This window comes from Asparagus officinalis, chromosome 4 (assembly GCF_001876935.1).
Source record: "Asparagus officinalis chromosome 4, Aspof.V1, whole genome shotgun sequence".
In the NCBI taxonomy this organism is placed as follows: domain Eukaryota; kingdom Viridiplantae; phylum Streptophyta; class Magnoliopsida; order Asparagales; family Asparagaceae; genus Asparagus; species Asparagus officinalis.
The window spans coordinates 18002151-18028794 of NC_033797.1; the positions used below are offsets into that span (position 1 = coordinate 18002151).

General features: G+C 37.1%; 3 protein-coding genes across 3 annotated transcripts; all 3 read left to right on the top strand.

The window, feature by feature from the left end:
- LOC109836790 lies at positions 7670–8912 on the top strand. The gene is made up of 2 exons (XM_020404798.1): positions 7670–7869; positions 8294–8912. The coding sequence occupies exons 1-2, from the start codon at positions 7737–7739 to the stop codon at positions 8650–8652; spliced, it is 492 nt and encodes a 163-aa protein (XP_020260387.1). The 5' UTR covers positions 7670–7736; the 3' UTR covers positions 8653–8912.
- On the top strand, positions 16789–22263 carry LOC109836791 (transcription factor DIVARICATA-like). Its single transcript, XM_020404799.1, has 2 exons — positions 16789–17211; positions 21614–22263. The coding sequence occupies exons 1-2, from the start codon at positions 16892–16894 to the stop codon at positions 21849–21851; spliced, it is 558 nt and encodes a 185-aa protein (XP_020260388.1). The 5' UTR covers positions 16789–16891; the 3' UTR covers positions 21852–22263.
- Positions 23261–25919, top strand: LOC109836792. Its single transcript, XM_020404800.1, has 2 exons — positions 23261–24644; positions 25552–25919. Exons 1-2 carry the CDS (start codon positions 23377–23379, stop codon positions 25736–25738), a joined length of 1455 nt encoding a protein of 484 aa, XP_020260389.1. The 5' UTR covers positions 23261–23376; the 3' UTR covers positions 25739–25919.

The window sequence follows — 26644 nt, forward strand, 5'->3', positions numbered from 1 at the left end:
TGATTCGACTAGACTGTGGTATTTGGGGCTTGACTATTCTAGTATTAATTCCTCGCATAGATTAAAAGAGGGTGCGAAGACCTACAGTTTGAAGTCTAGTGAACATGATGTGAGCAAGAAGACCGAGGTAAAATTTAGCACCTCTATTCACCGTGCTAAGGGTCGTTCAAGAGGAGTTCACGTGGATGTTTGGGGGCCTTCCAAGGGGGCATCATTTGGAGGTAATAGGTGTTTGGTTTTCTTTGTTGGTGGCTTTTCTAGGCGTGTTTGGGTTGCAACCAAATCCCCTATGGATAAAGTCCTAGTAGTATCCAACAGATTGAAGAAGTGTGTGATAGACAGAAAGATGAAGGTACTCCATTCTGGTTTTGGTAGGAGGTACAAGTTGGACCTATTTCTGTATTGGAGCCGAGCTCACGGCATTTCGAGACACTTTGTTAAAAAGAAAATCTTAGGGCAACCAGATAGGGTGGCAAATTTGGAGAACCGTGCCTTGCTGGAGAAGGGTCGGTGTTTGTGGTCGAGCAATAGTTTGCAGAAGAGGTTCTGGACTGAGACTTCGACATATTTGAGTCATCCTATTAAAGAGTTATCAACTGCTGTGATTGGAGGTAAAACCCCATTGGAAGATAGGTTTGGTTGTGTCACTTTGGATGAGGCTTCGATGAGGGAGCCGATTGACTCTCAGCAGGTAAAGAGTTTTGAACAGACCTTAGATGTATCGCAGCGGGTGGTGATTGATGCTACTCCACATTGGGTGAAGATTACTTCAGATCATACTGTATTATTTGGGATTCCAGCTAAGGTGACATAGCTTAGGGATCATTTGGATTTAGGTGCAGATGATGAGTTGGGTTTTGATTCGAGTGCAGCTGATAGATGTAGTTTGGATATGGTCATTGGTTCACCTCAGATGGAGGTGCTTAAAGTCATTGGAGGTGCTATCAGCCGCAGAGTTGATGATATTGGAGAAGGGTTGCGAACACTTCTAGTGGATTGAGGCCTTTGGGGGCCATTTGGGTGAACTACGTGAAGGCTTGATTCCTTGGGCAAGAGGATACGTAGGCAGTCTTTATGATGCAGCCGGATTGATTTTGATGGGGTGAGATTGATTTGGTGAGTTGATACCGATATTTGGAGAGTGTTAGCATTCTCATTTGGGTCCTCGATTTGTTATGGATTGAGTCCGTTATCGTGAATTATTTCACTTCGTCCTGAACGTAACAAGTGAGACATTTGTTTTGGTTGGTCTCGGCTCAGTTTTGGGAAAACTTCACCGAGGTGGAGAATTATTGGATAGCGACGTGTGGGAGGCTAAGGCGGTTTCAAAGCAAGCAATTTCAAGCGTGTGGGGGCCACTATTGGATAGCGACGTGTGGGAGGCTAAGGCGGTTTCAAAGCAAGCAATTTCAAGCGTGTGGGGGCCACACGAGTAGAGTCTCGTGATAGACTCAGGCTAAGCCCACCCGATACCTTGTACAGCTAAAACCTTGTACAGCTATATATAGCCTTTGATTGGTCATCTAGGTTTTAGTGCAGAGGCTGGGAAAAAAAGGCAACGATCCGAGGCTTTGGAGAAAAATCGCAGGTGCAGAAGTTTTTTGTGTGGCTGCAGCGTTTGTGCGGCTACGGAGAAAAAGCAAAGGTGATTCTTTAGGGCTGCGTGCAAGAGTTTGTGGTGTACGGCTACAGAAAGAAAAAGAGCTTTTGTTTTGCTGTTTTGAGAGAGCCTTTGTGTGAGGGATTTGAGAGTTTGTTTGAGGGTTTAGATTGAGTGATTATAAACCCTAGTTGTATTCTCTCCCTCTAATAGTAGATCTCCCCCTCATTGCCCCGTGGACGTAGGTAGTTTGCCGAACCATGTAAAATTGATTTGTTTGTGTTTGTGGCCATTGTAATAGTTTTAGGATCTCTCGACAAGTCAGTCCTAGAACTGATGAGAGGAAGAGCCGATATCTCACTTTGTTGAGATATTCGCTTCAGATTCTTGTCTCCTTGGTGAGACGAGAATTCTTATTGGGATCTTTTTCTATTATTATGCACCAGAAACTCTGCCGAAATTTTCGTTGCGCACAACAGACGACACGATGAGCAAAGCTCTTAATTCTTGGGATGCCAATTTCATGCAGGGTGTTGATATTGGCTTGAATTTGTCCAAATGTCCGGGGCCTATTTTGTTTTTTGAAAGAGGAGGGAGATCACTGTCAACTCACCCTCACTTCTCTTCTCAAAGATCTTTCAACAATTGCATTTGCGACTGATGTCGAAGAAATTTTATGAAAGGGAGGTCGTTGTCATTGATGTCACTTCGGGTAAAGAGAGGTAATATCAAGGTGGCCCCCTGTTGTATTTATGTGAGATCTCATTCTCTCTTAAACTCTCTGTGCGTTTCAGAACCGGAGAGTAAGAGCTACACAAAAACCAGAGTCATCTCAAAATTTTGTATGTGGGTTGTATTGAGAGATTGAATATAGTGAAACTCCTCTCTTGCTGTGGACGTAGATCAATTTGATCGAACCACGTAAACATTGCGTGTTTGTGTTTGTCTCTCTATTTTTTTGGTTTTGTGTTTAATTATCACAACACAGGCGTTCGATGACGATGCGCTCTTATCTTGAAATTAAAGGATTGATAACTCTGACGATTCTAACCCTTCGAAATTTGAAGGATTTGCGCGAAGAGGCGGAAAGGAGGGGAAGGAAAAGGAACTGGTCAGAAATCGTCGTCGGAAAAGACCTGCAGGCCGATGTGCAATGTGTTTTCCTCTAACGGGGGTTCTTCTTTTGCTAGGGTTTTTAGCTTATTATGTTTATGTTACGTGCATTAAATCTACAAAGTAGACGTAGGACAAAGTTAGATAATCTTTTTTTTTTCTTTGTTATTAGTTATTTTTATTGTCGCTTTAATAATTAGACAAAGAAATCGATTATTATTTGGGGCCACAGTTGCCTTATTAATTTTATCTGCATCTCGATTATGATTTATGTTTATTCTTTGTTATAGCGAATTAATTTTGAGTATTTATGTTCGGAAGTTTTAGATGACTCCACTGCTATCGATAATAGAGCCTAGTTGAAGGCGTATGTTTATGAATTCTTAATTTCAAGCTTTGTTCTATCGAAAAATTTTAAATTTAAATCAGTGCCGGGTTTTAAACCGGTTTTGTAACGAGCGGTGATCATATCTTGTGATGCCTCGCTGTGTTTTAAACGAACTTTTTCTTTTACACAAACAATATTTTGCTGAAATTAAACCATACCCGGCCCCCCTGTCCATTAGATTTTGCTTATGTTTTATACTTGGGAATAGTTACTTTGGTGGGTGTTTTCATTCATATATACCGTCTAAACTAACCCTTTTATTAGCACTCATACGCTCTAAATTTCACGTTAGGTCGAGATGTTGTGCAAGTGAGACTCGCTCTTGCGATAAATTCCACGTTAGAAAGATCAAACCACGTCAATCCTACTGTTAATTACGTGAGCTGAGTGTGGCTCTCTTTTATATATGGTGAAAATCTCATTTTAACCGAAGCCCTCTCCTGCTAGTCCTTCATGAACTCATTGTCTATGCTCCGAGATATTTCTTGCTCATTGGAAGGCTACCAATTAAGTACTACTTGCTCCATGGATTGTCTTATTACTTTTAACATGTGCAGCATTGATTCATAACTGCAGGCAACAGAGAGCTCTTCATTAATTATGTCCACCCTCTCAACTCCGAGCCATGGAGTTGTTGTGGATTTAATGTTGTGTGTCCTAATCTCTCAAGTGAAACAGTACATCTCTCGATCCATCCACTTCACCTAGATAGCTTTGAATTTGACCAAGCTAACTTTTTGCGGGTTGGCGGCATATATATGCATGATATCCACTTGTTACTCAGGACGTATGTATGTGGTTAATTCATGAATCTTCAGTGGATAACTTTATGGTAAATTTGTGCATTCTTCGGGATTGATTGGTACGCTTCTATTGTAAACGCAACAAATATTGTGCAACCGAAAAACATGTGTATATATGTTAATTACCAGCACACCTTTTATAAACTTATCTTGTCTTCCTTGTGTTGTGCGCGTCGCGGAAGCGTGACAACCAAACGGGCGTGCTTCGAGAATCAAATCAAACAAACGTCGAGATAAAGGCCAAACAAATCAAAACAACGGCACAAATCCAAACACAATAGTTTTACGTGGTTCGGCAATTGCCTACGTGCACGGGGCAAGAAGGGGATGGGGTTTTCACTAATAGAGAAAGAGTACAAACTGAGATTACAAATCACTCGAATGAACAAACTAATCTCACCAACAAGCTATTAATCTCTCCAAACAAAACCCTAAACAAATAGCTCAGAAAATACCTCTTTTCTGTGCTCCAAATATCTCCAATTTTTCTTCTCCACCAATTTTCTCTTCCAATTGTTCCATATATATAGAAATCCTAAAATCATAAACATACTAGGAATTCTAAACCAAAACCAAATCAAATTAGGAATCCTAATAACCAATTACCAAAATAGATTAGGAATCCTAATAATCTCATGTTACCAAAATAGACTAGGAATCCTAATAACCTCATGTTACCAAAATAGATTAGGAATTCCCTATCCAACAATTCTCCACCTCGGCGAAGTTTTCTCAAAACTGAGTCGACACCGACCAAACCAAATGCTTCATTTGTTGCGTCCAGTACGCCACGGCAACGGACTCATGACAACGGACTTCATCCACACAAGTCGAGACCCAAACGGGAGTGCGAACACTCACCCAAATGTCGATATCTACTCACCAAACCAGCTGCATCAAAACTGACTGCCTACATATCCTCTTGTCCAAGGAATCAAGCCTTCACGTAGTTCACCCAAATGGCCTCCAAAGGCCTCAATCCACTAGAAGAGTTCGCAACCCTTCTCCAATATCACGATCAAGTCTACGGCTGATAGCACCTCCAATGGCTCCAAACTGAACTAATCCAAACATCTCCACCTGAGATGAACCAATGGCCATATCCAGACTACATCCATCAGCTGTACTCGAATAAATCAACCTATATATCATCTTCATCCAAATCAACACGATTCCCAATCTGTGTCACATCAGTTGGAATCCCAAATGATGCAGTATGATCCGGAGTTTCCACCCAACGTGGAGTAGCATCACTCTCCACCCGCTGCGATGTCCCAAAGATCTGATCACCACTCTCCACCTGCTGAGAGTCAAACGTAACATGCCTGCTCAGAACAAAGTCAGAAGCCAATACCTGATAATCAAACACGCCTCTGAATCCCAAATGTGCTATCAGATCAAATCTCACATCCACGATGTGACCGAGTGCTGGGTAGCCAAATATCCGACGTAACCCAAAATCTGAAGCAGCTCCACCAGATCCCATATATATACATGCAGCAGTTGGCAACCTGTACATGAGACGGCTCAAACATGTCGTAGCCTGCACACCAATGCCAATGCTCGACATCAAACGCCGATCCTCCTCCAGAAAGGAACAGCTGACCAAATCTGCCATCTCACCTTGTCGCCTCAAAGTTTCCACACTAATGAAGTGTCTCAAACTGCCATGAGCTCTGCTCCAATGCAGAAATAGGTCCATCTTGTACCTCCCATCAAAATCAGAATGGAGTACCTTCACCTTTCTGTCTATCACACACTTCTTCAATCTGTTAGATACTACTAGGACTTTCTCCAAAAGGGATTTGGTTGCAACCCAAACACGCCTAGAACAGTCACCAACAAAGGAAACCAAACGCCTATTACCTCCCAATGATGCCCCCTTGGAAGGCCCCCAAACATCCACGTGAACTCCTTTAGAACGACCATTAGCACGGTGAATAGAGGTGCCACACTTCACCTCGGTCTTCTTGCTCACATCAACATGTTCACTGGACTTTAAATTGCAGGTCTTTACACCCTCTTTCAATCTATGCGAGGAATCAATACTGGAATGGCCAAGTCCCAAATGCCGCAGTCTAGTCGAATCAACAGAAGTCGCCAGTTCTCCACCTGCCACTATACCTCCAGTCAAGTAATATAGGTTATTCCTCCTGACGCCCTTAATCACAATATCATCAACTCTGCGGTTGATAGCACCTCCAATGGCCTCAAACACCTTCTATCTCGGCCAACTATCTCAAAGCACCAACAAATAAAGAATAGATCCAAACTGATAAAGGAGAGAATTTTACCTCCAAATGAAACCCTAACAAGGGTCTCCAAACGATCTCACCCCGCACGACGGCAACGAGATCCACAAATAGGAAAAATCTCACATTTATCTCCAAACGAAGCCCTCGAAGAGCCTCCAAAGCGATCTACTCCTCCAAATAGCCCAAGCGCCAACAAACCAATGCGGAATAAACGAAGAATAGATCCAAACTAAAAAAGATAGAGTCTTTACCAAAAAGATCCCACCTTTCTCACCAAACGAAGCCCTAGCCGAACTTCCAAATTGATCTACTCCTCCAACCAAGACAAAACCCTAGATCTGAAATCTGGAACTCTGATACCAATTGTTGTGCGCGTCGCGGAAGCGTGACAACCAAACGGGCGTGCTTCGAGAACCAAATCAAACAAACGTCGAGATAAAGGCCAAACAAATCAAAACAACGGCACAAATCCAAACACAATAGTTTTACGTGGTTCGGCAATTGCCTACGTCCACGGGGCAAGAAGGGGATGGGGTTTTCACTAATAGAAAAAGAGTACAAACTGATATTACAAATCACTCGAAGGAACAAACTAATCTCACCAACAATCTCTTAATCTCTCCAAACAAAATCTTAAACAAATAGCTCAGAAAATACCTCTTTTCTGTGCTCCAAATATCCCCAATTTTTCTTCTCCACCAATTAAAATACCTCTTTTCTGTGCTCCAAATATCCCCAATTTTTCTTCTCCACCAATTTTCTCTTCCAATTGTTCCATATATATAGAAATCCTAAAATCATAAACATACTAGGAATTCTAAATCAAAACCAAATCAAATTAGGAATCCTAATAACCTATTACCAAAATAGATTAGGAATCCTAATAATCTCATGTTACCAAAATAGACTAGGAATCCTAATAACCTCATGTTACCAAAATAGATTATGAATTCCCTATCCAACACCTTGTCGCAAAGGTAAGGTTTTTTGCCTTGCGGATTGCATGTTTTGAAAACAACCTCTTTGCACGTCGGGATTAGGATACGTACAACTGATTTTCCTCGGGGCCCGCAACGATGGGAGCTTCAGGAACCGAACCATCCTCTTCTATTTTTAAAATTTATCCTCAAATTAGTCATTATTTTTCAATCCAGAAGTAGTCATTATTTTTCAGGGATGAAGCATCCATTATGGTAACTGGGTCTCAGAATGGATTTGTATAAGTAATTCAGTTTGATGGCAAAGTACAAAATATTTAAACAGGCAAAAGTTGAGTAGTCTTCTCCCTCGGATGGGAGTATCCTCTCTCTGAGTTGGAAAAAAAGCTTTATACTACAGAGCAGGTGATGATCATTTAGCGCAAAGTACGGACACGGTGAATGTAAAAAAAAAAAACAGTTACATTTAATTTCCACCACCAACTCTTTTTTACCATCAATCAATCCTCTTTCATTCTATAACTTCTTTTTTGCCTTTAGCATCAGTTACTACTTGTTATATATATGAAACCTGGTGTCATTTCTACTAAGGTCGACACTAAAACTACTACAACCAAAAACTTTTGCTAAATTTCTTCCATGGCTCTCTCTTGTTCGGTACTAAGAGCTTTCCTCCTAGCTCTGACTCTTGCATCCCTTCATCTCTCAGCATGCAATTTGCTAAAAGGATCAGTCTCTTGCCTTGATTGTCACTTACGCTACGACCTCTCTGGTTCTTTCTCCTGAGTATTTTCTTTTAAATATCATCATTTTACACCCCTTTAGAACAGGAGATTTGTCACTTACTACATCTAGTTGTTTTCATTCTCCGTTATTTGTTTGTACGTATGTATATATGGATAATTTGTTCAACACCTATAAGAGAATAGGAGATAAATATGCAAATACTGAAACACGAGGGAATCCCTCTCCAGCACATTGATGTCACATGAGGTCTTTAGGTAACAGAGAGATAGCTATATTTGGACGACATGGTGTCTAACTACTAATGAAAATTCTTAGTTATAATAGCGCAAATCTCCTATAATAGGAGGGACATATTTACAATTATCAATCGTTTTTCTAATTAAGCTATCAAAAACTATTACAAAATGCTCATGGTTCCCTAACTTTTTTCTCCTGCTCTCTTACTGCAGGAATAACAGTTGCGATTGAGTGTGAGCACAACAAGCTACAAGAGACCACATTAACCAATGACAAGGGTTATTTTGAAGCGAAAATCTCTTCAAGCTCTCCCAATTGCTTTGCTAGACTTGTTGGAGGACCAGAACAACTTTGCTCCTATAAGAAATCTATGGTCAGTAGGATTGTCAAAGCGAAAGGATCAGAGTACACCTACACTTTATCTGCTCCTCTCAGTTTCCTCTCTTCATGTCCCTCGAAGAAGTCCTTGATCGGATCCTCGAAGACCGTTGATCTTCCTCTTCCGAAAGAATGGGGGTTGGCTCCTACAAGCTACTATGTGCCTTTCTTTCCCATTATAGGAATTCCATGAGCATGCCACTTAGTTTAGTGTTCTTTCCTTTTGAATTTGTGATGTGTTTGTAGCAGTAAATTGGTAAGTTGAAAGTAGAACCTTAGTGCTCGTATGGCTGCGCGCTTGAGAGAACGTGCGTGTTAGTGTGCTATGTGATGTTGCTACTAGTTGTTATCTCAGTACTGCCACTGATCAAATGTTGTTTTTTTGTACAAAATCGTGATTAGTTAGTAATATAATGTATGAGATGGTAAGAGTTGCTGTTCTCTATTCTCGTATATATGAATTAAGGGGCTATTTGTCTGACAATAAATGTATTTACAACCGCATGAGTTGCCACCAAATTTTTATTTCTAGTGTTTATTGGTTTGCAACAAGGCTGTTGTAAATGGTAATTGGATTTACCTTTTCTAGGAAAAAATTTACTATATTTATTGCAGCCAACAAATATTGCAAGTCCATGCATTAACTAAATAATAATAATGACGCGTCATCAAGTTAGTGAATTTTAACTCAAAATGTAGACCGTTTTGTATTTGAAAAGAAGCAAACACGTGATTTTCAAGAGAGATGTATTTCTTACGACAAAGAAATACAAAATCTAATGAGTTCTGTGTCTAACCAAACATTAAACTTGTATTTAGAAATACATGTATCATAATAAAAGTGTAAATTAATATCAGAATAAAAGATTTGAGGATAATTTCCTGTAACAAATGTTGCATGCAACATTTACTGCATGCAATATTTGCTGCAATTACAATTGCAATATACCAAACACCCCCGAAGTGATGTTGCTTAGTCCTGCTGCTAGAAATACACATCTAATTAGATTAACCACTTACATAAAGAACTGGTCGTTTGCTATTGAATGAGATTGAGCAAGAACTAAACCAAGAATCAAGGCAGGCCCCAAACTTTGAACATTATCCTGTCCAATTTATGACTCTGGCCCCCTATCATAAAAGCCAATAGTAGCGTCTGATCAGGTTACATTAATTATTTATAAAGCTTCACGAGGATCAGTTTCCACATCATGGTTCTCGTATGGGTACGGGGTACCTCAAACTGTAAATCTAGGCCCACCCATCTGTTAATGGTAGTCCTTTCACATAGCAAGGCATGTTTGCTATATCCACTCTCAAACAGTAACTTTGGGAGTTGGATTGCCGAAAATGCCTTTTTGGACTTGGCCTGGTTTGGTTTGGGAGAAGGGCAATTTAGTCCTCACACACCCCCAATGAAGAAGAAGATGCCCACTATTGCTAGGCCAACTCAAAAGGCTTTATGGGCCAGTTAAATTAATGGCGGCAGAGGGCTGCCAACTATCGTTTACTATTTATGGAACCCTGTTAATAAATGCTCTATTCTCATAAATAAATTAATTAATAAATATATAAATGTTCTGCACTAGTCTAGTTCTGCTCGGAATCATGACCTATTTGGCTGGCTTGCAAATGGGCAGCATGAGGCTGACGCTAATATAATTTGTTAAAACTTAAAAGCTAGCTTTTAGATAGAGGGAACCAAGCCTCTATAAATTTAGGCTGACTTCCTTTATCTATTCCTTTATACAAATAGGAGGATCAGAGATTCACTGTTCATGCTACATTAAATGCTACAGTAATATTTACTGTAGCATAAACACTGTAGTTAATAACTAATTAAAAATATTACTGTAGCACACGGGTATACCGTAACAGTTAAAAGGTACTGTAGCAGAGCGGGATACTGTAGCACTTCCAAAAATTCAAATCATGCAATATTAAAAAAGCGGGATTATTGTAGCAAAAAAAAAAATATCGTGCCTTGCACGGACCGCAAACTAGTTTAGTTAATACTAATACCTTGGTGCATGCGATCCATGCATGACAACAAAATATGAAGACATTTTCCTTAATTTTTGCAAGGTTGAGAGTATTTACATTGATTCTTACAAATGCTAGGACTGCTTTCTTTTTTATTTTCTTTTTTTCTTTTTTGGTTTGCAAGTGTGAGGGCTTTTTTAATAGTCTAAAGTTCAAGGGAGTTTTAAGTATTTTATGAAAAATAGACACAATCATAAGGGTGCTATTTTTAATTTTAATAATCTAGTCTAGATAGAACTCAAGGCCGTAGGAACCATATTGAAACATTCTAACTGTTCAGATTACTTGCGGTGTGTACAAAGAAGGGTTTCTCTTAATGGATAGTAAGGATCTACATATAGATTAGGCTGAACTGTTCAGATTACCTGCGGTGTGTACAAAGAAGGGCTTCTCTTAGGGGTGTTTGTTTAAAAAAAAATTCGCATTTGGGTGAGATTTCAAATTCTAGGATCAAAAAGTGGGTTTTTTTGGGTTTTAGAATTCCATAAAACTTGTTTGTTTCAAAATAAATTTTAGAATATCAAATCCCAAATAATAAAAAGTATTATATTTAAGGATTTGTGAAATCCTCTTTTTTGGGTGGGATGTGGCGTGGATTTCAAAAGGAACAAATTTTGAAAATCGACTTTTTTTTAAATTTAATAGGCAAAATCGACCGTGTAACAATAAAATGAGCAAAATCGACCCTTTTTTGCACGGGACTGCTAGTCCCGTGCAAAAAAGGTCGCTTCTCCAAAAAAAATTCTCCGGTCCTCAACCCCTCTCTCTCTCTCCTTCATTAACCCATCCCTCATCTCCGTTCCCTCTCTCTCTGCAAAAATCTCTCTCCCTCTCCTCCAATCCCACACCAGACCCCCTCTCTCATCTCCGTTCCCTCTGTCCATCTCTCCTCCCTCTCCCTCAAACCCAACAGCAACCCATCACCCCTTCTCTCTCTCCTCCATTCCCCAAACACCAGCCCAACCAACTCTTCCACTTTCACCGCCCAACGCCCCTCCTCCATCGCCATCGGGCCGCCCAAGCCGCGCCCACCTCCTCGACCTACACCCGACCACCTCCCTGAGCCCAAGCTCCGACCCGAGCCCCCCTCTCCCTCCAATCCCCTTCTCCACCGCCTCCTCATCATCTCCACCACCATCAGCCCCGACGCCGCCGTGAGCTCAACTCCACCTCCTCCGCCAGCTCGCCGCCGCCGCTGTCCTCCGTTCCCCTCAGCCCCGACCATGCTACCACCCGCCGCCACGTCGAGCCGCGCCACCACCCAAGCCCTCCCCCGCTGTCCAGTGAAGGTGTCGGTGCTGGTGGTGCAGCAGTGCAGGGGGATTTGGGAGGAGAGTGTTGGGGGGATTTGGGGGAGGAGGGTCGATTTTGATTTTTTTAACAGGATCGTCTTTTTTTTGGTGTGGGATTGGAGGAGAGGGAGAGAGAGATGGAGAGGGGATGGGTTAATGAAGGAGAGAGAGAGAGAGGGAATGAGGGGATGGGTTGAGGACCGGAGAATTTTTTTTGCGGAAGCGACCTTTTTTGCACGGGACTAGCAGTCCCGTGCAAAAAAGGGTCGATTTTGCTCATTTTATTGTTATACGGTCGATTTTGCCTATTAAATTTAAAAAAAAGTCGATTTTCAAAATTTGTCCTTACTTCATATTAGTCCTCCCGCTATTTATTTCTTCTACTTCTAAATAGCTAACTTTCTGTGGGATTAGTTGTTAACTGCGTACGCTGTGAGTTTCATTTCTACCCTCAGTTACTCACGTCTGGGGTTGATTCTAAAGCTGCACGGACATATAACTGAATCATAAGCGAAATTGTGTAACTACGTTGCTTTGAGGTGCGTATGAGGACCAGACCCCTCTCTCATCTCCGTTCCCTCTCTCCATCTCTCCTCCCTCTCCCTCAAACCCAACAGCAACCCATCACCCCTTCTCTCTCTCCTCCATTCCCCAAACACCAGCCCAACCAACTCTTCCACTTCCACCGCCCAACGCCCCTCCTCCATCGCCATCGGGCCGCCCAAGCCGCGCCCACCTCCTCGACCTACACCCGACCACCTCCCTGAGCCCAAGCTCCGACCCGAGCCCCCCTCTCCCTCCAATCCCCTTCTCCACCGCCTCCTCATCATCTCCACCACCATCAGCCCCGACGCCGCCGTGAACTCAACTCCACCCGACCACGCTACCACCCGCCGCCACGTCGAGCCGCGCCACCACCCAAGCCCTCCCCCGCTGTCCAGTGAAGGTGTCGGTGCTGGTGGTGCAGCAGTGCAGGGGGATTTGGGAGGAGAGTGTTGGGGGGATTTGGGGGAGGAGGGTCGATTTTGATTTTTTTAACAGGATCGTCTTTTTTTTGGTGTGGGATTGGAGGAGAGGGAGAGAGAGATGGAGAGGGGATGGGTTAATGAAGGAGAGAGATAGAGGGAATGAGGGGATGAGTTGAGCACCGGAGAATTTTTTTTGCAGAAGCGACCTTTTTTGCACGGGATTAGCAGTCCCGTGCAAAAAAGGGTCGATTTTGCTCATTTTATTGTTACACGGTCGATTTTGCCTATTAAATTTAAAAAAAAGTCGATTTTCAAAATTTGTCCATTTCAAAAGTGTTAGACAAATTAAGGATTTTAAATTCCAGAAAGTTTGAAACAAACAAAAATATTACAAATTATAGTATTCCAATTCCCAAAATATTGTTGAAACAAATAAAGTTTTAGGAATCTCAACCCATAAAAAATTACCTATGGATTTCAAATCCCATGGTGAAATCCATATCCTAAAATTATAAGATTTGAAACAAACACTATATATATATATATATATATATATATGTATTATGCATGTATATATGTATATATATTATATGTATATGTGTATGTATATCTGTGTGTGTAGCAATGATGAGTATGAGGTGACGGCTCATTTTGCTAAGGGGGTGTTTGTTTCATTTTTTTGGGATATGGTGTGCATTTCAAGGTTTGGGATGTAAAAAGAGGTTTTTTGGGGTTTTAGAATTCCATAAAACTTGTTTGTTTCAAAATTAGTTTTAGGATATTAAATCCCCAAATAATAAAAAAATAATATATTTAAGGATTTGTAAAATCCTCTTTTTCATGTGGGATGTTGGGTGGATTTCAAAAGCTTTATATAAATTATGGATTTCAAATTCCAAAAAGTTTAAAACAAACAAAAATATTATAAATTATAGTATTCCAAATCCCAAAATATTGTTGAAACAAATAAAGTTTTAGGAATCCTAACCCATAACAAATTACCTATGGATTTCAAATCCCATGGTGAAATCCATATCCTAAAATTATAAGATTTGAAACAAACACCCCGTTAATGGATAGTAAGGATCTACAGATAGATTAGACTGAACGGATCCTAAAAATCTGCTAAATATTTTGAAAACAATGAGCCCTTGTCAGTGTAGTATTAGTGCCATAGTTGCCTGATCAAAACTTAAAAAAACTTTCGTTGTTTACGTGCTTTACGGCCCGGTCCACATAGCATTTCTGCAATCAAAAACCTTTACGCAACTAATACGCCCAATTATCTTGGACAGGCCTTGGGCTAGCAGGCCTATTGCACCTTTTACTAAGGTCAGTCATTAAATACAGCGGTTGAAGCGTTAACATCAACATCACTTATTCAGTAAAATATCGCAAGTAGAATCTTATGGTGAACTTGCCTCCTAAAAAGAACGCAAAATTTATGAACATTTAACTGTCAAGAAGAAGAATAATTACGTAAAATATTAGAATTACTTATAGCTGCAACCTTCTTATTATAGAGATTAACCACGAATTATCGTTAAATTTTTTTTTATTATATGCAATAAGGCTCATTGATCAGAGTTATCTCTTTATTAGGTATATGTCACTGGAGTAGAGGATGTATAGGAAGCGTCTACCAACTATAAGAGAATAATAGGACTTTTTGTAACATACAAAAATATCAGAAATATTTTCTGTCATTTATCAACGTCATGCAATGCTTATCGGTGTTCTTTATATATTTAATCTTTTATTAAATAATTTATCTTAATCAAGTCTGTACGCAACCTAGACCTTGACCCATAATGTGTTTGGGACCGAGCAGCTGATCCTCTCCATTGATCGCCGTACGATCAGCCGTACAAAATCCATGCGCGACGTAAATCGAAAAAGACGTTAGATCGACAAAACAGCAAACAGCAATCTCATCGAATCTTTTGCTTGACGAGAAGCAACCTCGGGTCCTCAGCAAATCGACAAAAAGAAGCAAGCGGCAGCGCACTTGCCACGTAGGATAGACAGTTCAATTCGATCACCTCCGCGAATCTCCATGACGTCACTTTCCACGTGGCGCCATCTGGACTCGCACCATCCGCCGACATAGCCGAGGCCTCTTCCGCTATTCCCGACCGTCGGATCTAGATCTAACGGGTAGGATATTAGCTATGATAATTTTGGTAATCAAGTTGAGTAGAAAACAAATGACCGTCTACGCGTGGATTACACGGTTTTGGCGCACACGTGGCATCCACCTTCTTCATCCTTATCCAAAACGTGCAAGTTGGAAAATATAGTATTTTATCTGCTACCTCTTTTTTTCTCCAATTATGCACCCTCGGAACAGTTTTAGTTCAATGGATACCAATGGATCTGGTAAACCTATTTGTAAATCCAGCTACCCATTACTTAAATTGAAAATTTCAAATTAAGTTTTCTTATTTTCTGTAAATTGTTCAATTGAAATTTGAGATAAATCAACACATTTTTGCGACAACCTCTGAAGAAAAGATAACCAAAGAAAATGATATTAAGAGTAACCTTTGAATAAAGGAAATACATCTTAAATTTTAATAATAAGGTTTTAATTTAGTGCATAGAGACCTACTACTATAACTCCATATTAAAGCCTGTGATAAAAAAGCTAACTGGATTTTCAGTAATTTCTAATTATGTATTAATCTATTAGAAAGGATTAATTACAACCCGGTGTCCTAAGTGTTGATGGTTAATATGATCACACACTCAGTAGGATCCAAGCTAGGATCTGTTTATTATATATTGAAGAGGGCTCGCTTTCTTCTCTGACTTTATGTCTAGTTTTTTGAGTTAGGTATCTAAAGAATCTGCATGAATAGAAAATACATAAGAGGATGGGGTTTGGTTCCCACTATTGTACCTCTGATGATCAAGTTAGCTGACGAATTGAGTGGGGTAAAGGAAAACTGTATGTTCTTGTAATTATGCAGTATGTGCGTTCGAGGATCAGATTTGTGAACACCCTAAATGTTAGAATAATACATGTATTTATACTTAGGTGGCAATGGCAAATTGGTCACTTCGACCGAGAGCAAGAGGGTGGTGGCGAAGTGTGGGCTGGCGGCCACGTCGGCACTTACTTTACAGGTGTCGATCAGCGAGTGGAGGGAAGGTCGCTTCAGCATTAAATGAGAAAAGATTGGCGGCATTGCAAGGTCCACGTGGTCCGATGAGTCATGAAGACCATTTGAGCTAGAGCCATGATGGCGTCTGTCCTATATTAAATGCGATGTTGACACGTTATCATAAAAATAGGGGCTCAAGACTAAAATAGTTCTCTAGCTTCGCTGAGAAGTAACGCCCTTTAAGCTGACTTTGTAACCGCCTTACAAGTGGACGAGTGGACTCGCGGCGAGTTTGTCAATAGAAGGAGGTCGACTAGCACCGTCTTTCGTGTCGACTAACACCGCCTTTCGAGTCGACACTGAGGGGCGTCGTCTCGTCTTGTCAGCTGAGTTGTCGGCCTTGATTGTCTTTGGTCGTTAAGGAAACTGTAGTGTAACGTGTCGAAGTAGACTTGTCAACTACTTGAGTGTAAATTATATTTTGACGAAAATGGGAACACCATGACACCAAGTTATGAGGGTAATTACACGGATGACTCTGAAATATGCATATCTACGTGAACAACCGCCAATTGTATTTACACCAATAACATTAAGAGTTCCTTACTGTCTGGAATCCAGGGTTAACATTGTAGTTAAGTATGTAACCTCAGAATTACTTGTGTAGTAATTACATCATACCTCCACATACCTGATTGTAATTAATCGTATAAGAAAACTTCCTGCTTCCGGATCCTACTTTGGGTTAACGGGTTATCAGGGCCACCTTTGCTTTCGAACATTCCGACCAATAGACTTACGTCACGTGTACAGACTACGATTAATTACCTTCATCAAGAGGTCTAGCTGACCAAGAGTCCTACTGGCGACCAAACTTCAAAATCCTTGAAATATCCCAACCCCCACCACGAAACCAGGTCATCATCATCAGATCGGCAAAAATCCCCATCAACAAGAAATTATTGCCCCGCCCCCCCTCGACCTCATCCAAAATTTTATCCCATCCCTATAAAATTTTCACAATGGAACCCCAGCTTACTCGGACGTGGACGAGGTCCGAGGACAAGGTGTTTGAGAACTCCCTGGTGCGGTACCCCGAGGGCACGCCGAACAGGTGGTGCCTTATAGCTCTCCAGGTCCCGGGCAAGAGCCCGGACGATGTGCGAGTTCATTACCAGGCGCTGGTGCAGGATATCGAGGCGATTGACTGCGGGGCAGTGGAACTACCGGAGTATGAGGATGATGAAGATGATGATGGGTTTAGCCCGAGGATAGCGTTTGGGTCGAAGACGAAGAGGGAGGAGAGGAAGCGGGGGACGCCGTGGACGGAGGATGAGCACATGTAAGTAAGTTTTGGTAAATTTATTTGATTGCTTTCAGATATTTTCAGAGACTAATCGAGATTCTTTAATTCCATGTAAAGAGGATAATTCTTTTAATTTATTTATTTTTAATGAGATTCAAACCCACTAATTAACAATCTTTAGTACTTTTGACATCACCAAGGTACAATCATATTGCAATATAGAGGTTTGATTGGACGTCGTAGCGAACACTAAAATTTGTTGCAAAAGCAAAATAGAGTAGAAATAAAAGAGTTATCTTTAAAATTGAGGCTAAATAGCACTTAATTACCTTGTAATTTCTCTCAGTTTGCACTTATATATCCACACCTATTTTTTATGGCATTTATGTGCCGTACCTTCAGTTATTCAAACAAGAAAATTTTGACCAGCATATTCTCGTGTGTCAATTAAAATCATTTGGCATATGAATGTCATATGGAAACATTCAAGTGAAATTTTTTCGCATTTGCATAATACAAGGTACTAGTGTGTTAATTTTAAACAACTTATTAGGGTGTATATAAATGCCAAAAAAAATGGCACTACATAAGTGCAAAGTGGGTTAAACTATAAGACCCCCTTTAGCAAAGGCTTAAATAAGGGGTTAAGGAGAGTTAAACCCTCGACAAACATAGAAAGTTTACACAACTTGTAAACTAAGTTAACCTCTAAGTTAACCCCTTATAATTTGCCAAACACAAAAAATAGTAGAAGAGTCTATAAATCCCTCAAGATGGTTAAAATTAGTTAACCCCTCAAAACTACAAATCCACCTATTTAGAAGGAATAAGAGATATCCCTTCTATTTATAAAGAAAATGGTTATAATCCTTTTTATTCTCAAACAAAAAAAAGACTATAAAAATTAAAATAAACTAACCTAATGGACCAAAAATTTTAACTCTTTAGATTAACAAATTGACTAACTATTTTAACTATTTGCCAAATGGGCTGAGGTATTTAAAAGCTACTAGTTGAGATGCATGTGCAATGCACGTGGTTAAATATCATGATTATTTAAATTAATAAAAATAGAATAAAAATAAAAAAAATAAAGTTTTTTGTGGGATTGATTATCAACTCAATAATCTCTCTCAATTGAAATATCGTCATTGTTTCTTTCAACCCAGACTGTGATCACATGATCTACTATTTGTGAGTTATAAACACATTAATCTAGTACAACATCTCTGTTTATTAGTATCTTGAAGTCTTCAAAAGATGGGTGATCATTCAATTCATAAAGGAATTTTTTATATGAATTTATTTGTAATATGTCCATTAAAGTTTTAGTTGTAGTTTGACTCATATTCACATTAACTTTTAGTTATGGTTTCACTCATATTTATATTATCTAATATTCTCATTCAATTTTATAGTATATTTTTTATATCATAGAAGTAAAACTGAAAGTATGAAGAATTATTTTCTTGAGAAATTAGAGTATGTAGATTGTGATATATTTCGCCATGTGTTCTAAATATAATTTTTTTTTCTTTGATGCAAGGTCCCTATCAAATCATATCGTAAACGATGTGAATAAAAATGCTATTATAACTCACTTGCCTAGGGCAATTGTATTATATATATGCGTATAACTCATTTGGAATATTCACATCTGCTAAGGGGATTTTGCTGTTGTAAGAGTAACATGTTAGAGGTTCGTATTCAAACTTTTTGACTCTATCAAAGGCACAAGAATTTGGAGTGCATAGCTAATATGTCGTATAGAACATATTGGTTCATGAAGGATTTTCCCTAATAACGATATCATTACAACGATATTACTATTTAATATTAAATCAATTTTATTATATAAGATTATATAACCCTTTTAATAAATTATAAAGTATATATATGAAAACCTCAATGCTTATAGCCAATAGTTAGGCTCCACAAAATAGGTTCAGTTTACATTGTAGTTTTCTATTTGTAGTACTGTTGGCAATGCCACTATCTTTCATCTTTATCTATTATTCATGCTTTTCTGATGTAAATTCTCTTTTGCTAATCATTCAATTGGTCATATTTAGTTTATATAATATCAGAGGTTAGAATATTCTCTTCTGTTTAAAAAGTGTTGACATGATTTTCTTAAAAAATATATAAACATAGTAGCAATAGTATATACTTCAGTTCAACTCAAACATTAGCTTGAAGTCATTTAAGATGAGGTCTTTTCTATGCTAGAATGATGATGTAGTGATTACACAATTCAAAAGTCAAAGAAAAAATTTCTACAAAGGAAACATAATTTAATACATCAAATTAACAACTAAATTATAAAATCTACAATGGCAGTGCAAATAGATATACAAAGTAAGGTATATAACTTCATGAAAATTTCATTGTGAGTGACCAACTACAATCATCCTAATTTAAGCATAAATAATGATTATCTTAGTTACTAATTTGATACACTTAACTATAGAATAAATCTCAAGCAAAAAATATGAATTGAAATTGTATTAAATTTAAAAAGTAATAATTTAAGTTATTAAGCGCCAAATATTAGTTCATGTAAGAAAGTAAAGTAATCTATGGTATATATACCTATATAATCAATCAATCAAATGTATTATAATTATGATGATTACAGTCAAAATTATATGATAGATTCACATTAAATATAATTTATAAAAAATAGTACATTAGAGTCAAAATCCTTTTAACCACTATGTAGATTGTTTGAAAATTTTTGTATATATTGTTTGCAAACATATATAAATTACACTGCTTAGGAACAGTGATGTGTTGTACACTTAACTATGGCCTAATAATCTTAAGAATAACTTACTCTTCAATATCATCATTAATTGACGTACCTATGCATTACACTAAAAACACAATGAAAATTTAGATAACTACAAAAGAAATACCCTCAAAATTTTTAAAAATTGTAAAAAAAAACACCCTAAATTTTTATAATTTACAAATACACAAAACTATTAAACATTACATTGAAATTAAGGAATTACAAAAAGTCATTAAAAATTTTCAAACTTTGGAGGGGTAATTTGTAATGTGCTAAACTTTAAGGGTGTTTTTTTGTAAATTTTAAATTTAATGGATTTTCAATCATTTATATTCTTTTCAAAAAGTTATGGGAAATATTGACTATGAAAGGTTTTCCTAAACCTATACTTTTAAAGTGAGTATAATATTTTTTGTAAAATTTTAATTTTTTAGGGATTGTTAGTAATTTTGTATATTCAATTTAGTGTCTATAGGTTAGAAATTCTCATGGTGTTTTTTTTATAAATTATGAATTTTAGGGGTTTTATGTAATTTTTTAAATTTGTAAATCTTTTCTATAGATTGTAAATTTTTTATAGACTATTTATAATTCCTATGCTTTCAAGTTACTAATGAGTTTGAAATTCTTTGGGTGTTATTTGTGAATTTTGAATTTTAAGGTTTTGTTTGTAATTTTTGAACCTTTAAGAATGTTTTCTATAAATTATAAATTATGTAGGGGATATTTGTAATTTTTATATTTTTAATGTACTATTAGGTTAGAAATTATCAGGATTTAAATTTTATGATTCTGCGTATTTTATTTTACAATTTGTAAAAAATTTAGAGTGTTTATTATAAATTTTATAAATTTTTGGGGGTTGTTTGTGTTATTTGAAGGTTTTTAAGTGTGTTTATAGGTTTGAAATTTTCAATGTGATTTTTAAATTTTGAATTTTTAGGGGTGTTTTTGTAATTTTTAAAACTTACAAGATATTTTTTTCAAAGTCAAAAAACTTTTTGTTTCTAGCTAGCAAATGTTTTTCAGATTTCTCACTGAATTGAAATAAGTAAAATTTTTAATTTTTAAGATGTTTTAATAAAATTTTAAAATTTTAGGGTGTGTTTTCAATTTAAAAAAACTTGGAGGATATTTTTTTAAAAGTTTAAAAAATTTTAGGCGTTGGCTAGCATATATTTTTTAGATTTATCTATGGATTGAAATATGTAAAGGATTTGAATTATATCAAACGTATTTTCTTTATCCAATAACATGTTAAATCTCATTATGAATATGATAAATTATTTAGTTACTAATTCAAAGAAGATATGATAATTAGAATAGATTAGGATAACAATATAATATTTAAAAAAAAGTTAAGAATAATATTGATCATGAAAAGATTTTTCCAAACTCGTACTTTTAAAGAGAGTATGATATGATATGATATGATTTAGTCTTAAATTGAAGAGTGATTTCAATATCACTAGTTAGAACTACATAACAAAAACCACTTCTAACAGAACACGCCCTCAGTGGTGACGTTTCATTCAAACTATCTATACTAAAAAAGGAAAAGAAAAGCTACCCACATCAATCGGCTCAACAGTAATGAAGTTGATCAAAATATTTGATATTGTTTCTTATTAAATTTTGTTTCAGACGATTTTTGGAGGGGTTGAAGAGGTACGGAAAGGGAGATTGGAGGAACATAGCAAGATGGTCGGTGAGGACTCGGACTGCAACTCAAGTGGCAAGCCACGCTCAAAAGTATTTTCTCCGCCAACAAAAGAGTGGAAAAAATAAAGAGTCCAAAAGAAAAAGTATACATGATATCACTGAAGATAGTATAGATGAAATTACCGAGCCTAAATCTATACACCCCTGTGATCCTATGTAAATGAATGATTATTGGGGAAAAAAAAGGAAAAACACTAGAGTTTGATGCAATGGTTGATAATAGTGTAGAAAGGGCGACAACTAGATTGGGGTTGGAGTATATAGACCATGAAAGTCGCAAGTTTTTGGTGTATTATGAGAGTTATGTAAACGAGAATGTGGAGATATGCTTCTCACCTGTAGATTCAATGGTTTGCATGGGCATGCAACGTACATACTACTGCCTTCGTGTATTTTACGGAAGAGGTTGTTAATGGGAAGCAAATGTAATTTATAATTTTTCTTTATGCGTGTATCCGTCCGATCTCTGTCTATTTCCACTTTCCAAGCTATCCAAAGATAATGATTTAGTGGGTAGTTTTCCAAATGTAGAGATTTGAGGGGTGATTTTGCAAATATGGATTTAAAGGTTATATGTACAAATAGTCCAAAAGAATATTGCTCAACTATATATCGCCGATTTTGTACTACACTTCTTCTGTGGATCTATTTTAGGGTTTGTATAATGAAAATCACCTTAATTTTGTTCAAATTGTGACTTATCAGCTTGGTGTTTTTTTTTATAGAAACCACCTACATATCATGTTCTCAATGTCACACATTTTTCATTATTCAACCCAAATTAAAAAATATATATATAGAAATGATCAACATTGAAAATGTGTTAGCAAATATAGGTGGTTTCTAAATAAAAAAATAAGGTGTTAAATTGCAATTTGGATAAAAAAATAGTTCCCATGTAAAATCTCTTTTTTTTCCCTTCACTTAACTTAAGTTATTGTATCTTTCGTTAGAGCTTTAGTTTCACAAAAAGAAAGAAGGCAATAAAGCCAACAAATCGGGAAAGAGAAAATGCAGCACTGAATGTATTTGGAAGTGATTAATCTTTTGAGACAGACAAACACAAGTATTGGCTTGAAATGTGAAAGATACCTTTGATTGTCAACGAACAAATTATCAACCATTTTATTTATTTGTTTATTTACTTTTTGCCAGACTCCTTTGCGGGTTGGGGATGGACGTTCATCATGTATGCAGAAATCAAATCCCTCACTTCTTTAATCATCATGATTGTTGATATTTAATGTTCATTAATTAATCATCTGCTGTTCTAGGTCAAGTATATGGTTTCAATAGGAGAGAATCTAATTTCATCAAATAAAATTATTTAGGTAACAAACTTGAATCATAATAGACCAAATTCCTCCGAGTTGCAAGACTTTGGATGAAAATAGACTTATTGGATATTTCTCATTGCCCAAGGAATTAATCGGAGAGGCAACATATCAAACTGGTATTTAACAAATTTAACTCAAGCTCACAAACTGAAAATTTTTAAAACTAAGATTAAAACTAAATTGCATCCCCAACAAAGTCGTTGTTGTACAGTGTCGCAACTCTTCTGAAATACTAGCACAGCAGAAACACCTCACGCTCTGGAATTTTACCTCTCCAATCTTTTACATTCCCTATATATGTAATAACCAGCTCTAATTAAAGCCAGGAGTTCTGCTTAAAAACCCCAGATGGAGAGAAACAAAAATTTCAGCAACTGGCGCCCTCCTCGTCCTCCTGCGACTTGGAGTAGATCAGAGAATAAGAAATTTGTGAATGCTTTGGCGATCTATGGCATTGAAAATCCGGAAATATGGAAAATAATAGCTGCAACTCTTCCTGGAAAAAGTCCGAGAGATATTGAGGAACATTACGAAACACTGGTTCATGATATCACGAGGATAGAAATGGGCCGGATCAAATTGCCAGAGTACAAAAATGACTTCGAAGGAGATTGTGATCATGATGGTGATGGACTCATTGATGAGACTGCTGGAGGATTGAGAGAGACAGCTGATGTTCATGAGAACGGGATTCTTGACGTCGGAATTTCTGATGTTCACGAGACTGCTGAAACATTGAGGGATATACCTTCATATAATCAAGTTTCTGATGTTCACGAGAATGGAATTCTTGAAGTCGGAGCTAATGTTGTTCGTGAGAACGATATTCCTGATGTTAGAGCTTCTGATCTTCATAAGAAGGGGATGTCTGAAGTTGGAGTTTCTGATATTGATGAGAACGTGTTTCTTGAAGTTGGAGTTTCTGATGTTCATGAGAACAGGTTTCTTGAAGTTTCTGATGTTCATGAAAACGGGTTTCTTGAATTTTCTAATCTTCATGAGAACAGGTTTCTTGAAGTTGGAGTTTCTGATGTTCATGAGAACGGGTCTCTTCAAGTCATGCTTACTGATGATGTCCATAACAACGGGTTTCTTGAAGCCAGAACTGCTGATGATGTTCATAACAACGGGTTTCTTGAAGCCAGAGCTTCTAATGACGTTCATGAGAATGGTTTTCTCGATGTTGGGGTTTCTGATGTTCATGAGAACGAATCTCTTCAAGTCATGCTTACTGATGATGTTCATAACAGCGGGTTTGTTGAAGCCAGAGCTTCTGATGATGTTCATGAGAATGACTTTCTCAAAGTTGGAGTTTCTGATGTTCATGAGAACGGGTCTCTTCAAGTCATGCTCACTGATGATGTTCATAACAATGGGTTTCTTGAAGCCAGAGCTTCTGATGATGTTCATGGGAACGGCTTTCTTGAAGTCATAGCTTCTAATGGTCATGAGAACGACTTTCTTGAAGTTTCTGATGTGCATTGTAACAGATCTCTCGAAATCGGAGTTTCTGATGTTCTTGGAGTTGAAGTTTCTCATGTTCATGAGAAAGGGAATCCTGAACTTGGAGCAAGATTGAGGAAGAGGGGGAGGTCTTGGACAGAAGAGGAGCACAGGTAAGTTAACAATTTTCATATTATAAATTTTAGAATTATTGTTAGGAGACCTCTTCACGGTTTGATCAGATATTAGGGAATCATGAACACCCTGAATGTATATTATGCTTAGTTTATTGTTAGTTTATGGGAGATCTCCAAGGAAATTTCTTTTGGCGAACAGAGAGGTTTATTAGATCCAGATGAGAGAGGGAAAATGCTGTTAACAGGAAGAAGAAAGAAAAATCACGAGCATTACAAACCTTAACAGTCAAAGGGTGATGTATGATTAGAAAATAATATCCAGGGTTTCCTAATGTTTGTCTAAACTGTGAGGTAGTTTCATAATAAATTGATAATTTCCCTATATTTTTTGTGTTTGGTCTCCTGTTATAGTGTTCTTCATACTGAGGTTGGTTTGGCCCTTGACTTTCTTAGAAATTCTTTGTGTATTTGAAACCGCTAATTTGTGGCATGTCGTTTGTTTTCCCCTTTTGCTCTTTTTTGACATTATGATAAAATTAACAAACAATAAAGGGTTTGAATTTTCTCTACTGCTAAAAAGAGTGGAAAGGCCATTATTTCTTATTCTAACTATTGATTATTGAATGAACAGTTGTGATTCATTCTAAATCTAACACTTCACATCATCTTATGAATTGCATTCATTCCTAGTAGACCAACCACAATCATTTATTAAGCAATCGACAATTGGAATTAAACATAATGATCTCTCTATTATTTTTTATATGGGAGAAGATCCAAATCCTACAGTAAATCAGAATTTTACAATATCACTACTCATTTGATGGTTTGTATCTATATTGCTACGTTTGAAACTTATAATAACTTTATGTACCTTATAGTTTTTCTTTCTTTTTATTTTACTTTTGAAGGAATTTTTTAATCCTTCTGAATTTTTCTTCAGGAATTTTTTAATGGGACTAGACCATGAGAGACGAGGAGATTGGAAAACCATATCAAGATTATACATCCCATCAAAAACACCGGCACAGATATCAAGCCATGCACAAAAGTATTTCAAGAGGCAAAAGGTTGTAGAAAGTGGGAACGCAAGAAGAAAGAGCATTCATGATATTACTAAAATGGAATAATAAGAACCATATTTTTTTAGGTGAGTTTTTCTTTTAACACAACAATGCTTAGGTTTTGTGAAAGCTTCTTAGATTTTATCAAACTGCAAGGACTATACACCAGCGTTTGGGTGGTCCATGGTGAGAACTTCTTGTGTGTCAAAGATCTACTCGGACAAATTTAATGTGCTTTCCGTTTCTAGATCGATGTAGTTTATTTTATTTGCTTTTTAGTGGACTTTTGATGGGTAATGTTGATCCTTGTCGTCTAGAGTAGGGGTGGAAATGAACCAAATAATTAATAAATGGTTCGATAATTGTTTGAATAACTATTCAGTCATATTCGATTCGGTAGTTCATTTACCACTACACAAATATTTTTTATTATTTGAGTTTATTAACGAATATAATTTAACCAGATATATATTCGATTCGTTTGTCTATTAACTATTCATTTAAAATTTGATCGCAGCTTATTATTTGTATTATTGCACATATGATGTCATACTTTTAACTCACTTATCATTTATGTTTAAGTTTTATATATTGATTTTAAGGCTTAAATAATCTTAAATCTGTTTTCTAATTAAATTTTTGATTTAAATATAATATATACATCATATATTATAAAGGAATAATTTTTATTTATGAATTTTAATACTATTTGAAAATCAAATTCTTTAGTGGAATAAATATACTTTGATATTCTATAAATATTCGTGAATATTCATAAATATTTATCAAATACCAAGTATTCGAGTTCGAATTCAAAAAACTAGATATATGAATATTAGAGTCTGCATTCGAATTCGATAATTTTAAACAAATATAAATATGAACACCTTAATATTCGATTTGATTCGATCATTTACCACCCCTGCTCTGGAGAAATTCTTCTCTTGCTCAACACATTCTTTAGAACTTATC